Source organism: Cheilinus undulatus, linkage group 12, assembly GCF_018320785.1.
Source record: "Cheilinus undulatus linkage group 12, ASM1832078v1, whole genome shotgun sequence".
In the NCBI taxonomy this organism is placed as follows: domain Eukaryota; kingdom Metazoa; phylum Chordata; class Actinopteri; order Labriformes; family Labridae; genus Cheilinus; species Cheilinus undulatus.
In genome coordinates, this window is record NC_054876.1 from 30,663,334 (window position 1) to 30,677,019 (window position 13,686).

Here is a 13,686-nt window from a genome sequence, read left to right on the forward strand (position 1 = left end):
TCTTGTTTTTATCCAAAATATTAATGGTGCACTCTCAATCTGTTTTAATTCTGTTGATTGTATGCATTTTGTTCAGCACTTTGTAAACTTGTTTAGATAAGTGCTATAAATAAAGCTATTATTAAAATCATTTTTATCACTTTGCCACTAAACAAAGACCAAAACCTCTAAGGACATGTTTAAGCTCTTTAATATTTCCTGCAATAAACATGTAATATTAGTTTACCATTTCTTTTAGAAGCAAGTGAATGCTTGAAGACATCTCACCAGTTTTCTTTCATTTGCTTAGCTTAATTTGACATAAAATGCTATGGTTGTATAATAATAATTTATGCATGCATCTTTATTTTTGCACATGTTAATGCATAATAGAGAAAACATGAGGTTTTTAGTGTGCATGTTTTTTGTTTTTATTCTCTGCCAGTGACTTGGCAGAGCAGCTCCATCCAAGCCCTACACTCCATCAATGCATCTGCAGCCTTATGTCACATTTTCTCCTCTCTACTCATTCTGCACATCACACTGTGAAAACTCAGATCCTAACACATGTATTTGTCTAATTTCTTGTAGAAAATCAATCTCATTACTTATTTATAAGCCATATATATCCTATAAGTACAGATGAAGACCATAATACTGGTGTTTAGCCAAAACCTTGTATCTCCATTTTTCATTACATTAATTTATGTCATGATTCATGGCTATTGGTCAACCTTTTCATCTGTCAGTGGTTTTAAACAATTTTAAAGAAATATAAAGTGTCAAAAAGATGGCAACTATGACAATTTAGTGTTATATTATCAGAAAAAATCAGATTTTTCTCATTTCCTGAAAAGTGGTTGTTTTGGAGATACAAGGATTTTTCCCAAAGCCAGCAATATGTAACAGCATCTGCCAGTGCAGCAAGCACTTTTACTTATCTGTCATAATGAGATGTAAGAGTCTTAACAAGCAGTTTGCTTGTTGCATTTGCAAGTTTTCCTCAGTTATTAAAATCAAATCATGGCTTTACTGTTGGCTGTTTATATTTTGAAATAAGATAGAATTATCTGGAGATTTTAGAGTAGAAATTTGACAATAAAATACCCAAAGTAATTCTTGCACTTCACACTACTGGAGTGAAATCCCAACATTTTTGTCTATAAACGTGGCATTAAAACGCTCATTGCCACTCCTGCTGTGCAACATAAAACTTCACTTAAGCCGGCACTATAAGAAAAACTGCAGCTGTTTTTACAGCTCACGAGGGGGAAATCTTTCCTTAAAGAATAACTAATTTTACACAGTCACACAAATCACATCCACATTGCCTGCCAAGAACCTTAATCTGGAACTGGATGTTTCACCAAAGTGCCATCACCAAGACTAAAAGCATAAAGAATTAATTTTTTCCTGACCACCTGAAACCTGTCAGAAAGGAAGTGGAGCATCAATCAGCACTGAGAGGAGTTTACAACATCAGCAGGCCCACAATGGAGTGAACCCTGAGCCCTGCAGGTTGCAGCGTGCTCAGACATGAGAGGAGGGGGTAGGGGGTGAGAACAGAGATGGATATTAAAACCGTATTCATATGTTTAATGTGTAGAGAGCTGACTGTAAAATGCATGTGGAAAGAGAAAACATATGTTTGTATGTTGAGCTGGGATAAACTGGATATGACAGCTGCAGCTTGGGCCTTCTTTACTTTACTTTCAGATTTAAACAATCCATCAAAATGCCTGGAGAACATCTTTAAAATGTTGAATGTGTTGACAGCTATGTGTTCATGTAAGACAGAGGGCCTATAGGTGCAGAAACCCAGGGTCATACAGAGGGGGCCTCTGCCGTGTGCAGAACAATAAAACTACGCTGTAAAGGTTAATGTGCAGGGGTGAAACTTGAAGCCCTCAAAGTTTATTTGACTTGTAAAATCTTGGTGTCTGTATTTAGGGTGTGTGAAAGTTGGACTTTCAAATAAAGACAGAATAAAGCAAATCAATCAGTTGTTAAAGAAAGACTTACGCCTTCTTGCCACAGATGGTGCCTTTGTACCAGTTCCTACATGTGCTGAAGTACTTCTTTTTAGTCCCCGGGACCATCTGCAGAGCGCACATGTTGGGTCTGCAAAGGGGGGGGGGGGGGGGGTTGAAGGGTTGGGAGGCAGGTAATGTGGGGGGAGACAGGTGAAGAAGGAGGAATGATTAGGTGAAAGGAAAAGAAGAGCAGGATGTTGAGTGAAACAGGGAGTGGTGGGTACAGGTGAAGAAAAACATCATTTAGACAGTAAAGCTTGTGCATAATACTTCTTAACACCAACGTTCACTTTTTTTGGACAGCAAATAATTTGCAGTGTTTTTAACCTGTTATTTGAATAAGCTGTGTTTAAGCTCAGATGAGGAACTTTTAGGAACTTTTGGTCCAAACTGTCAACACCTATGTGGACAAAGTTTGAAGATTGATCTCTTTATTGATCTTTTCTTATGTTAGAAGGGTTTCTTGATAAAAAACCTCTCGTCCTTATGCATCTTATTTGGCTATTGTGCAACTCGCAATGAATTTTCAGTGTTCATAAAGACTGTTTTGTTGGTGTGCCCTATTTTGTCCATCCTGATAGCTGCCCACAAAGGAGCTGACAAAAAATATATCACTTACATGGAACTACTCCGCTGTTTTAGGCCACATAAAGGCATCATCATTACTTCATTACCAAAACAGGTGCTTGAATACAAAATTAAAATAGGTTTTACTCAAATTTCAGTGAGAAATTCGACTTCTAAATCATCTCATAGAGCAAATATGGCACACTGTTAACCAAGGATTAAGTATGACAGACATTATTGAATTTTCCAGTTTGGTAAAATCAATATTGTCATCAATGTGGCTGACCTGATTTTGCATTTTGACACTCTGTTTGTGACATCCCACATAATCTGTAGCACAGATATCAACTCAAGCATTCATAGCACTCCATATTTCTGTATTCTAGCAACTTTTCATGTTCTTACATCTACAAACAAGAAGTTAAAAAAAGAAAGCAGAAAATTTCACTCAAACATTTTTGCAGAAGGCCACCTATCTATGCACTATTTTGATGTTAATTCTGCAAAACTCAGCCCATCAGATACATTATCACATATTTTAGTTTATACTAGCATCTTTTGCACTCTTCATCCCTGCACTAGTGTCTTAAGCATCCTTATCATCCCTCTATTCCTCCCTCCTTTGTCCCCCTCTCCTTACCCTTCCTTCCTGGCCCGTATGCGGCTGTGTGTGACAATCTTGTCATACGCTGAAGAATCCACGCTCCCCAAGGAGCAGAGAGCCACCAGCACCAAGGTCACAGCTGTTATCTGATGCATCCTGGAGATTTATCAGTCCTCTGTCCTGTAAGGCCACAAACTCACTCTTCTTCTCTTGTCCTTAAAGCACACTCACAGACACACATGCATCCACACACACCCCCAAAATGTTATTACACAGGAGATATGGGAGTGTGAGTGAGAGAGGGAGCTTTTATACCAACACACACCCTTACCCACCCACCTACTCCCCCCTCCTTTTTTTTGACTCCCTCACTGTCTTTTCCATACCATGACGTCCTGCTCTCACCCACACTCACAAACATGAACACATACCCCTCTCTTTAGCCAAAATCCTCCCTCCTGCTCTGACTTCTCCCACTCTCTCACGTTTTTTGCACATGACTTTCTTTACCACCATCCCATCCCAGAGCACCGAGGACACCCTAGAACTCAAACATTACAACACTATTTACTGTAAAATAACACGTTTACTGATAACTAAGGACTGCTCTTTACAAGGGGAAACACCACAAAGCAGCAGAACGGGTAAAAAATGACTTAATTGGCATAAAATATTGTAAACTTGTTGTTACATTTTACATTTTACTATATCGCTTATGCACCATTATAGAAGGTTCTCAAATGGTGTGGCATGGCTCTCTGGTGTAGAGTCAAGTCTAGGTGCGCAGTGGGAAATTGTACAACCAAACATTATTATCAAAAGTATACAACAACTAAAGAAGATGTCACATGTAATTAAGAGGCTATTTTGAATGGAAATGGTGTTATCTTGGGTGTGCCCTGGGCTAAACAGGTTAAAAACCACTGCACATCGGCATGAACATAGATATTTGAGAGGGGTCTAGCTGCAGACCACAGCTCTCTCTCTGTCAGGACAGAATTTGCTGGTACAACGTATTTCCCATATTAGATGCCTTTTTAAAAATTCAACTTTATTTATAAGCAAAGTCTGGCAGCTACGTTCATGAAATAATGACACTGCAAACATTACAGACTAAAATAAAACAGTATGAAGGGCAGAATTAAATTCTGTATAATTTGTTTTAGAAGTAGTTATGCTAGCTATGGCTCACTTTAGCTTTGTTAGCTTTAGCAAGAGCTAATATAGCTTTGCTGGCTACATAGTAAACGTATACATTTTGATCAGCATGGGCTCTCAGCATCAGCTTATGTAGCTAATGTATCTTTGTTAGCTTTATCCTTAGCTACGTTAGCTGGCTAGTTAATAAGATGGGTTTATGAGGTTTGCAACAACTGTAAAAGGTGTAGTCTTTACCTAATTAGCTTAAATAGCTAATGTGGCTGACATAGCTAATGTAGCGTTGTTAGCTTTAGCTCCTTTTTAGTACCATCACCTGATGAAATTAAGACAAATTTAAAGGGGTCTTACCGTTATATGGATATGGAGCATTTTTTCTGCACCCTGTGTTGATCTTATCCATATTTGTTCTGTAGAAGCTTACGGAAACAGACCAAACATTGTGATAGCAATGGTAATTGTGAGGCAGTGTTGAACAGTGTAGCCAACTGTTCAAGCTGGAGCAGCAAAACACGATGAAGAAGAATACTTTGAAAAATGACATGAGTTGCATGAGCCGTTAGAAACTTTAAAGGCAAACCGGATAACTTCTTGGTACCCATATAGGCAAAATGTAAACACATGCAGGACAAGAAAATCTTACCCAGCTGAAAACTTTCCTTTTGTTTGAATAATTTTTTCCTTTTTCTGAGTTGTTAGAAATTACAATATGACGTTAGCTCACCTGACAGGCACCTGAGTGGAGGACAGACAGCGAAGCAACAAAGTTGTTAAGGTCAGTGTGACTTCATTTTAAACAGCTGCCCCAATGTTACAGTAAGTATTTTGGCAGTGATAATTATATAGTTTAAAATGCACAATTCTTTAGATAAAGGGAGCATAAATAAGCCTGGTCTGATGTCATTGCAATCCACATTCAGAGATCTACAAAACTGAAGAGAGAACATGATGGCACAGAAAGAGCATGCTTTGGGATATGGTAGAAGTGGCGAATGGAAAAGAAAATGTCAACATGTTGCAGCTGGTGTACTGATTCATGCAGATCTGGTAACACTTTATCACTTCATCAATGGAAAAGTTTTGTTAAAATGAAAATTATAGTTGGGTTAGCTTTTGTTAAGAAATGTTCAGTTAAATATGAGCAATAATGGCTAGTTAGCTCATTTTAAGGATACAGAGTTAACTGCTGCTATGGATGCAGTTCTGATTCCAATAGACTATTTAGCAGAAGCAATAAATCATTTTTACATCAAGAGAAATTAAAATCAATATTCTGTTTTTTAATGCGTGATTTGCTAAGTAAGCAGCGGAGTAATAAGTGGGCCAGTGTAATCAGGTTAGTAACAGGGAGGAGCCCCTCTGCACCCTGAGTTCCACACCGTGCTAACAAGCTGCTTATCTCTCACATATTCCCCACTAAACACACATGCAGGCCATAACTGTGCCTCTGAATTCTGTACTTTTGGCAAAGAAGGGTATGAAATAAATCCAAAATGTTGCAAAGAGATTTAAAATTTCAGCTTTAAAATAAAACCACAAAGACAAATGTTGATAAATGTTCATGGATGACCTGTTTACACTTTCCCTGACAGAACCCTGACTGTATTTTTATCTCCACTCTTCTCCTCATTACTTTTTACGACGGGGATTCATCATTATCACGGCCCTTTCCTCCCTTCAACTCCTGTTTTTCCTCCGTCTCCTCTTTCCCCCTTCATCATCCCTGCTGTCATGTTCGTCATTCATCTTCTTCTGTCCCTGTTTTTTCCCTACAGCTCTCTTCGCGCCCATGTTGAAGCCAGATCTGCAGCTTCAAAGGAGACCATCTTGCTAACGGGCTCCTAGGATGTTGTCATGTATGGTCGTGACTTGTGAGCAGGTTTGTCTGTGAACTTGAGACATGAAGATCTACACTTCCTTGGTGTCTTTGAACTGATGGCTAAATCTGTGTGGTTTACTAGTGTGACCACAAACAGATTAGCTCTCTGAATACATCTTTATATCTTTACATAAATACATATGATACAGTGGAGAAAATATAACTTAAGACAGACAGTGTGTTACAACCAGTATGAAGAAAAACAGTCAACAGAAAACATGTGTAAACCCACATCACAGGTTACCTCACTGTATGAACTCACATGACCTCTGGAATTGCAGTGAGACAGCAGCGTGGAGCAGGCTGAATCATCTCCAACAGGCCTCCTCCCTTCAGAGGCAAACTCCTGTCTCTGCTGCTGTCTGAGCATTAAAAAACAAACATTCATATGAGGGCAGATTCATTAAGCACAGCCAGCTAATTCAGACCTCGGCAGCCAGTGATTTTGTGATGCAGACACAGAGCGGAGTGTCCCACCTGTTGCTGCTCACAGGGAGGAATCCCAGTCCTCTCCAGGTAACAGGTGGTTGATTTGAATCAAAGACCTGTGTTGAAAGAGCAGGAACTCCATCCTGTAATAACATCTCCCCCTAGTGGAGAAGACATAAAAGTGCAGGCATGTGCCAGGCCTCCGAGGCTTGTAATTTTGGCACTGAACATCTTGCGAATGAAGACAAGCGTATTACATAACAATCACATTTCTGTTTTCGATTGTATTACTCAAAAGCTCTTAAATGGCAATAAAAGAAAACTGCACACACAGAGTTATTTTGTGTTTATACTATTCTTCCTGTTGAATTGGACAGGTGAAAAAAATCCCAAACACACAATTCCTTCAAATATAGAGGAAATAAGCAAAAGGAAGTTATTGGAATGAATCAGTCTACAGATGCATCTAAAAAATTACAATATCATGACAATTTTCTTTTTTTTTTTTGCCATGATTTAATTAAAAAAGTTAAAACTTTCATATATTCTACATTCATCTCATATAAAGAAAATTATTCTAAGACCTTTTTTTTATTATTTTGATGATTGCTGCTCACAAAAATCCACTATCTAAAAATATTAGAATACTGTGAAAAAGTTCAATTTGCAAAGGTTTTCCTGAGCCTTCATTCTCTCACTCTGGTTCAGTGCACACAACCACAACCATGGAAAAGATGGCTGACTAAAATACTGTCCAGAGACAATCACTGACATCCTCCATGAAGAGGGTAAGCCAAAGAAGGTCAGTGCTGAAAGAGCAGGCTGTTCTCAAACTGCTGTATCATAAAAGTTGAATTATGGGAAAAATGTGATCAGAAAAGGCACACAAGCAACAGGGATGAGCCCAGCCTTCAGAGAATTGTCAAACAAAGGTGAGACTGGATTCAGTGATCAAGAGCCACCACACACAGACGGGTCCAGGAAATGGACTACAAGTGTGAGAAAAAGAACCTGACCATTGCTCAGTTTTCCAAAGTCCGGAGGAAGATCGGAGAGCTACAGAATCTAAGGTGCTTGAAGTCCAGTGTTTAAAGTTTCTGCAGCCAGTGATGGTTTGGGGTGCCATGCCATCTGCTCCTGTTGGTCAACTGTGTTTTATCAAGTCCAGAGCCAACACTATCAGCCATCTACCAGGAGATTTCAGAGCACTTCACGCTTCCACCTGCTGAGAAGCTTCATGGAGTTTCTGAGTTCCTTTTCCAACAGGTCTTGGCACCTGCCCACAGAGAAGCCAAAACTACTAGAAACTGGTTTGCTGATGGTGTTACAGCACTAGACTGGCCAGCCAACTGGCCTGACCTCAACCCTATTAAGAATCTATCTTGGGTGCTGTACAGAGGAAGATGAGAGACACCAGACTCAACAATACAGATGAGTTGAAGGCTGCTATCAGAGCAACCTGGGCTTCATAACATCCCAGCAGTGCCACAGACTGATCGCCTCCATACCTCATTGCATAGATACAATAATTCATGCAAAGGATTCTCAACCAAGTACTGAATGCATAAATGATCTTAATTTTTCAGAGGGTCAGTATTTCAGTATTATAAATCCTTTGTTGAACTGATGTTTTGTGATTTCTAATATTTTGAGACAGTGGATTTTTGTGAGCTATAAGCTGTAATAATCAAAATTAAAACAAAAAAAGTCCTGAAATATTTGTATGGTGAATCTAGAAGTTTTGAGATGCACCTGTATTCTAGGTTAATTAAAATAAAATAGTTTTATAAATTCAGGTGATCAAAGTCGTATTCAAACATAGCTATACTTATAAATATCATATTCCATTTTCATTATGTTTGTTCAATGCTAGTAGGCTAAATATTACACATTGTTCCTTTAACACAGGATACATTTTTGTTAAATAAAACTACCCAAGACATGTACAGAATAAAAGCAGCAATTACAAAAGAGGTTACAGAAGAGGTTTCACTTTGTATAAGGGCAACGAAATCAACTTAAAAAGGATTTAACACTGATATTAAAGTTCCTCAAAAAAAAAAAAACATATTTAAAGCTCCTGTGAGGAACTTCTTGTTTGTTTGACTTTGGCACCCCCTGTGGAGGAAACAGTGCCATGAACATCTCTGCTGTTTTTGTCTTTTAGATGTTTTTTTTTTCTCAAACAAAACAAACTAAAACAAAAAAAAAAAAAAGCAAGCAAACAAACAAAAGCTTGCTTTCTTTTGACATTCAAACATACACAGTATTTGCTTTATATCCAATCAGAAACTTCATACAGGAGCTTTACATGAAAAAGAAAAGCCATATAATACTGTGAGTATACATGCAATAAATCTGCTAGTTTGGGCATTGTATGTTGGTTTCTCTGTGTTGCTGTGGCAGTCTGGTACAGCACAGTTGGAAGATCCATCACACACCCAGGAGAATTTCAGCTCGGCCTTTTGATCACACTCGGAGCGCAGTTGCATCATCTGTTGAATATTTCATCTTTTTTCCACTTGCTTTGTCACTCGTTGCTGATAGAATTTACAAACCATCGAGCAACGGCAATAGAAAAGAGACAAAAAAAGGAGAGAAAATCAGCGGGAAACAGTGAAGTCAAGTCAGCAGGAGGGAAACTGGGCAGATGATGACATTTTTCTTCCATATGTTGGTTTTCAAACCGTGTTATTTTCATCTGTTTTAACAGTGAGATAGTTGAGAAAAGTTTTCTCTTCTGAGCATTCAAAAGCTGTACACAAACTCAACATTTTTTAAAGTATAAACAAACAAGGCATTTCACAAGGCACCTTTCATTGAAGAAAAGCAAAAAAAGCCATGTTTTTTGTGCAATTTATTGTAATTTTAACCTCTAAAACATCATTCATTCAGACTAACATGACATCTAAAGGTAGTAGCATTTAAAAACAGCAGATCTGTTCAAAATAAAAATGAACTCTTTTAGGATTGATAAAACATGAATAATATGTTGCCTTTAAAGGTTGTAGGGTTGCGTTTCATATTTGTATCTCAGCGTTTTCTTTGACAGTCACACGAGAAGTGTCATCATGAATTAGTCGCCTGTTAAATGTCCTGTGGTCTTCTTCAGAAGAATGAGAGCCACCTGTCCAGGTTTTTGCATAGAAAAACATTGAGAGAATTGTGTTTTTGTCACTGCATGACCAGAGTCTGACACATCTTTGAGATACTGTAAGCCAAAGTGAGTAAAGTGCAGAAAGAGAGAGTAAGGCAGAGAGTTGGGTCAAAAACTGAACACAGCTATTGCTCTAAAAGGAGATAAGGATGCAGAAAGATAAAGCAGTGTGGAGATTAACAGGGAAGGCGAAGAGGTAGAGAGAGGGTGATGTAGTACAGTGAATGATGAATGAAATAGACCCATGGGAAGAGGGATTCTACAGAAGTCTACAAGGACAAAAGCTGCAACAACTGAGATTTTCATGAACGTTGTGAACTCCAAAATGAGCACAATCAATACATTTTAGTTGAAATTGATCCCATTTTACAGAGAGAAAACTGCTAATGCATCTATCATTGCTGTGTATAACTGCTATGAGCAAATTAGCTCAGTTAGCCATGCAGCTGTTTTTTTTTTTTTTTTGTATTTTCAGCACTTCTCAAAGAGTTTCTCTAATGACCACTTAACAGTCACAGAGTCACTCTGATGACCACTCAACAGTCACAGATTTACTCTAATGACCACTCAATAGTCACAGAATCATTCTGATGACCACTCAACAGTCACAGATTTACTCTAATGACCACTCAACAGTCACAGAGTCACACTAATGACCACTCAACAGTCACAGAGTCACTCTAATGACCACTCAACAGTCACAGATTTACTCTAACGACCATTCAACAGTCACAGAGTCACTCTAATGACCACTCAACAGTCACAGATTTACTCTAATGACCACTCAACAGTCACAGATTTACTCTAATGACCACTCAACGGTCACAGAATCATTCTAATGACCACTCAACAGTCACAGAGTCACTCTAATGACCACTCAACAGTCACAGATTTACTCTAATGACCACTCAACAGTCACAGATTTACTCTAATGACCACTCAACGGTCACAGAGTTATTCTGAAGACTCTTTGCACTGCTGCAGCTCATTTTCCCTTGTAGGCTACCATAGAATTGAGAGAAATAGATGAATTAAGAGGACAAGGTGATGACAGGAATAAATCATCTGCAAGAAATGAGAAACAATGAAATGACTATCATACAATCCAACCCTTGCAGAGCTTTGATAAGCTTGGCTGCATCTCTGCTGCTAACATCTGTGTTTAAAACACCTGAACCAAAGTCCTCCCTGAGTCTCTAAAAATCAAATCTGATCAGTTCAGCTGTAACTGGAAAAGTTAGACTCTTGGCAAACAAACATTCACATCCGCACTTTAAGCCTGCATTGATTGTCAGTGTTTGTTTCTTAAGTCCAACATTATGGCCTGTAGATATGTTCATAGATTTCACTCTTTCTCTCTGGATGACTCTGACAAACATCCATCAGCTGTTGAGTCACTGCAGGGGGAACTTTCTGTGTCCTTTTCTTCTGCTTCTCTTTCTCCACCTTCATCCTTGTTGTTTTCATCCTTGTCCTCATTTGCTGAATCTTTTTCCATTTTTTCTGTCTCTTGCATTTCTTTTTCATCCTTACCTGTTTCTTTTCTCTCTGAATCAGAGCCGTCAGAATCCCCTGCTTCCTCTGACAGAGAGTATATGTTTCTAGAAATCTCTCCTGCTCCAGCTGCGTCTTCACTACCGCCTTTGTGGCGTTTTTGAAACAAACCAAAGTCAGTGATATCTTTGGGAAAATTTCTCCTCTGACTTGACTTTTCGCCTGAGCTCTCATCTGATGCCGCGGGTAAGAGTCCGTTGGGCAGGCCGTTAGAGGCCTCAGGCGGCCTGGGTGAGGCTACAGAGCTGCAGTGTTTCAGGATGGATGTGGTCATCTTGAATCGGTTGGGTTTGCTTTTTGTCTCGCTGCTCTGAGGGCTGAGAGTCACCTTGAGAGAGGAGTTGGGATAGGCAAGACTGGAATCTGTTGAGCTACCGCTGGCTTTAGCCCCCTGTAGTCCTGGCTTTCCGGTCTTCACCATTCCCATCACCTCGTAACGGAAACTCGAGATATCCTGTTTGAGCTCCTGGGGGAGAGATGCATAATGTTAGCTCCACTAGTAAACAACCTAATGCTTTCCATCGAACAATGAATTCTATTGTTGGTCCCTGCTGTCAGTATCTGCTGAGCACTCAGCAAATGATTACTTCCATTTGAAGCTAGTCAGCACTGAGAGAATTAAGGGCTATCCATTAAATAATAACGGGGCACTTTCTTTTCTTCACAAGGCATATAAGATCCAAATTACAGCTGCCAAATGATCAGTGATCCACCTTGATAAGCCCAACAGAACTCACTTTTTTGTCCTCAATCCATTTCTGTTTAGCTTTTGCTGTATGCTTCGAGTCATTATCTTGCTGGAAACCAGTCTTCTCCCAAGATCTCCCCATAGTTCTTTTGCAGACAAAATAAGATTGTCTTCCTATATTTTGCTACATTCATTTCACCCTCTACCTTTATAAGCCTTTCAGGGCAGAGAAGCATATCCACAGTATGATGCTGCCACCACTGTGCTTTACAATGGGGATTGTATATTTGTGCTGATGTGCTGTGTTTGGTGTCCGCCAAAGCATCATTCTGGTCTCATCATACCAAAGAACTTTCTTCCACTAGACCATGGCGTCTCTCACATGCCTTTTGGCAAAGTCTAATTAACATTTAGTGTGAGTTTTCTTCAACAGTGGATTATTGTTTTATAATATAAATAAAAGGGTAAATCATCTTAGGTGGTGAATGCTTTTTATATGAAGTGTATCTTAAAGTAAATCTTTTTAGCCTCTTTCTCCATTAAAAGCTGCTTTATGAATGCAAAAATAAAACAGATGAGCTCGGATAATTCTAGCCTTTATTTGCAACTGCTTTTATTTATATGTAGGTATGCATGCACTGTTAGTAGGGAAATATTACCTATGCCTATTTTAAGTTGTATTTTCTTTTCAGTGGAAAATATTCCTACCTTGAAGTTCTCTTCTGTCAGGCCTTCCTCTGTCTTGGCATCTCTGATCATTGCAGCCACATAACGTTTCACCAAGTTTCTCAGAACCTCCTGCACAAGAGAAAATAACTGTTGAACAAAGATGTCATCATCTGCTATAATCACTGAAAATGTTCTTTTTACTAAAGACTCAGAATCAGCATGTCAGGTAGAAAATGACAAACATGTACTCGAGAGGAAAAGACGTTTGACAACAAAAGCCGAAATAACTACCTGCAGATACTGACACTGTGAAAATGTCCTACAGTGAATAGTGATGGATATCCCACTGAGTGTAATAGTGTGGCCTGTTGTAGGAGACAAAGCTAAAGCTTTCTATTCACAGGAGGAAATTAGAAGTGTATAAAGACTAAGAATGAGCAGGATTATGATTATAATTTACTACAGTGCATTATCAATATCATGTTTGTTTACAAAAGGGTGCATTTACCTGATACTGGTGGTTTATTCTCAGGTTCTCTGCTGCTCTTCTCTACACACAAAACACAAGACAGAAAGGGTGAGTTTTACAGAGAGAGGGAAAAACATTTGGTTTTTCTTTACAGTATCAAACATCTTCATTAAATCCTGCTATCTGTGGTATGCAGAATGTGTGGCCATGGAGTGTTTCAGCCCTAATACTTTGGCAATTGAATCAGGTTTCTTGTGTATAAGAATGTAAAGTATTTAAAGCCGAACCAAAGTTTACAAGGTGTTAGAAAAAGTTTAATTACTGTGTTAGTTGAACCAACACTGGACTTTTAAAATGCATGTAAACATGCTAATCTTGGTTATCCAAATCTTTGTTGAGGCGGCAACTGGAGCTCAACCCCATTCAAGTCTAGCTTCCTTGAAAAGATTTCAAGACGGTCTGGCTGTAGACCAGAGCTCTCAGACTCCCCTCTCATCTGT

At 38.9% G+C, this 13,686-nt stretch overlaps 2 protein-coding genes across 3 annotated transcripts in view; both read right to left on the bottom strand.

Annotated features, from left to right (window-relative positions):
- Positions 1-3,486, bottom strand: part of LOC121518344 (periostin-like) — a 29,928-nt gene extending 26,442 nt beyond the window's left edge. Inside the window, exons 1-2 of one of the 2 annotated variants that reach the window (XM_041800592.1) lie at positions 3,220-3,482; positions 2,002-2,100 (exon numbers count right to left, since the gene is read on the bottom strand). In XM_041800592.1, the coding sequence (XP_041656526.1) occupies positions 2,002-2,100; positions 3,220-3,338 (218 nt within the window). In that variant the 5' untranslated portion in view covers positions 3,339-3,482. Of the gene's footprint in view, positions 1-2,001; positions 2,101-3,219 lie in introns of both variants that reach the window. The other variant, XM_041800593.1, reaches the window with a different exon arrangement.
- A 7,204-nt stretch (positions 3,487-10,690) lies between these two features.
- The window catches only part of LOC121518830 (short transient receptor potential channel 4-like), a 46,959-nt gene continuing 43,963 nt past the window's right edge, over positions 10,691-13,686 (bottom strand). The window contains exons 13-15 of the mRNA XM_041801470.1: positions 13,226-13,267; positions 12,757-12,846; positions 10,691-11,826 (exon numbers count right to left, since the gene is read on the bottom strand). Coding sequence (XP_041657404.1) covers positions 11,152-11,826; positions 12,757-12,846; positions 13,226-13,267 — 807 coding nt within the window. The 3' untranslated portion in view covers positions 10,691-11,151. The remainder of the gene's footprint in view (positions 11,827-12,756; positions 12,847-13,225; positions 13,268-13,686) is intronic.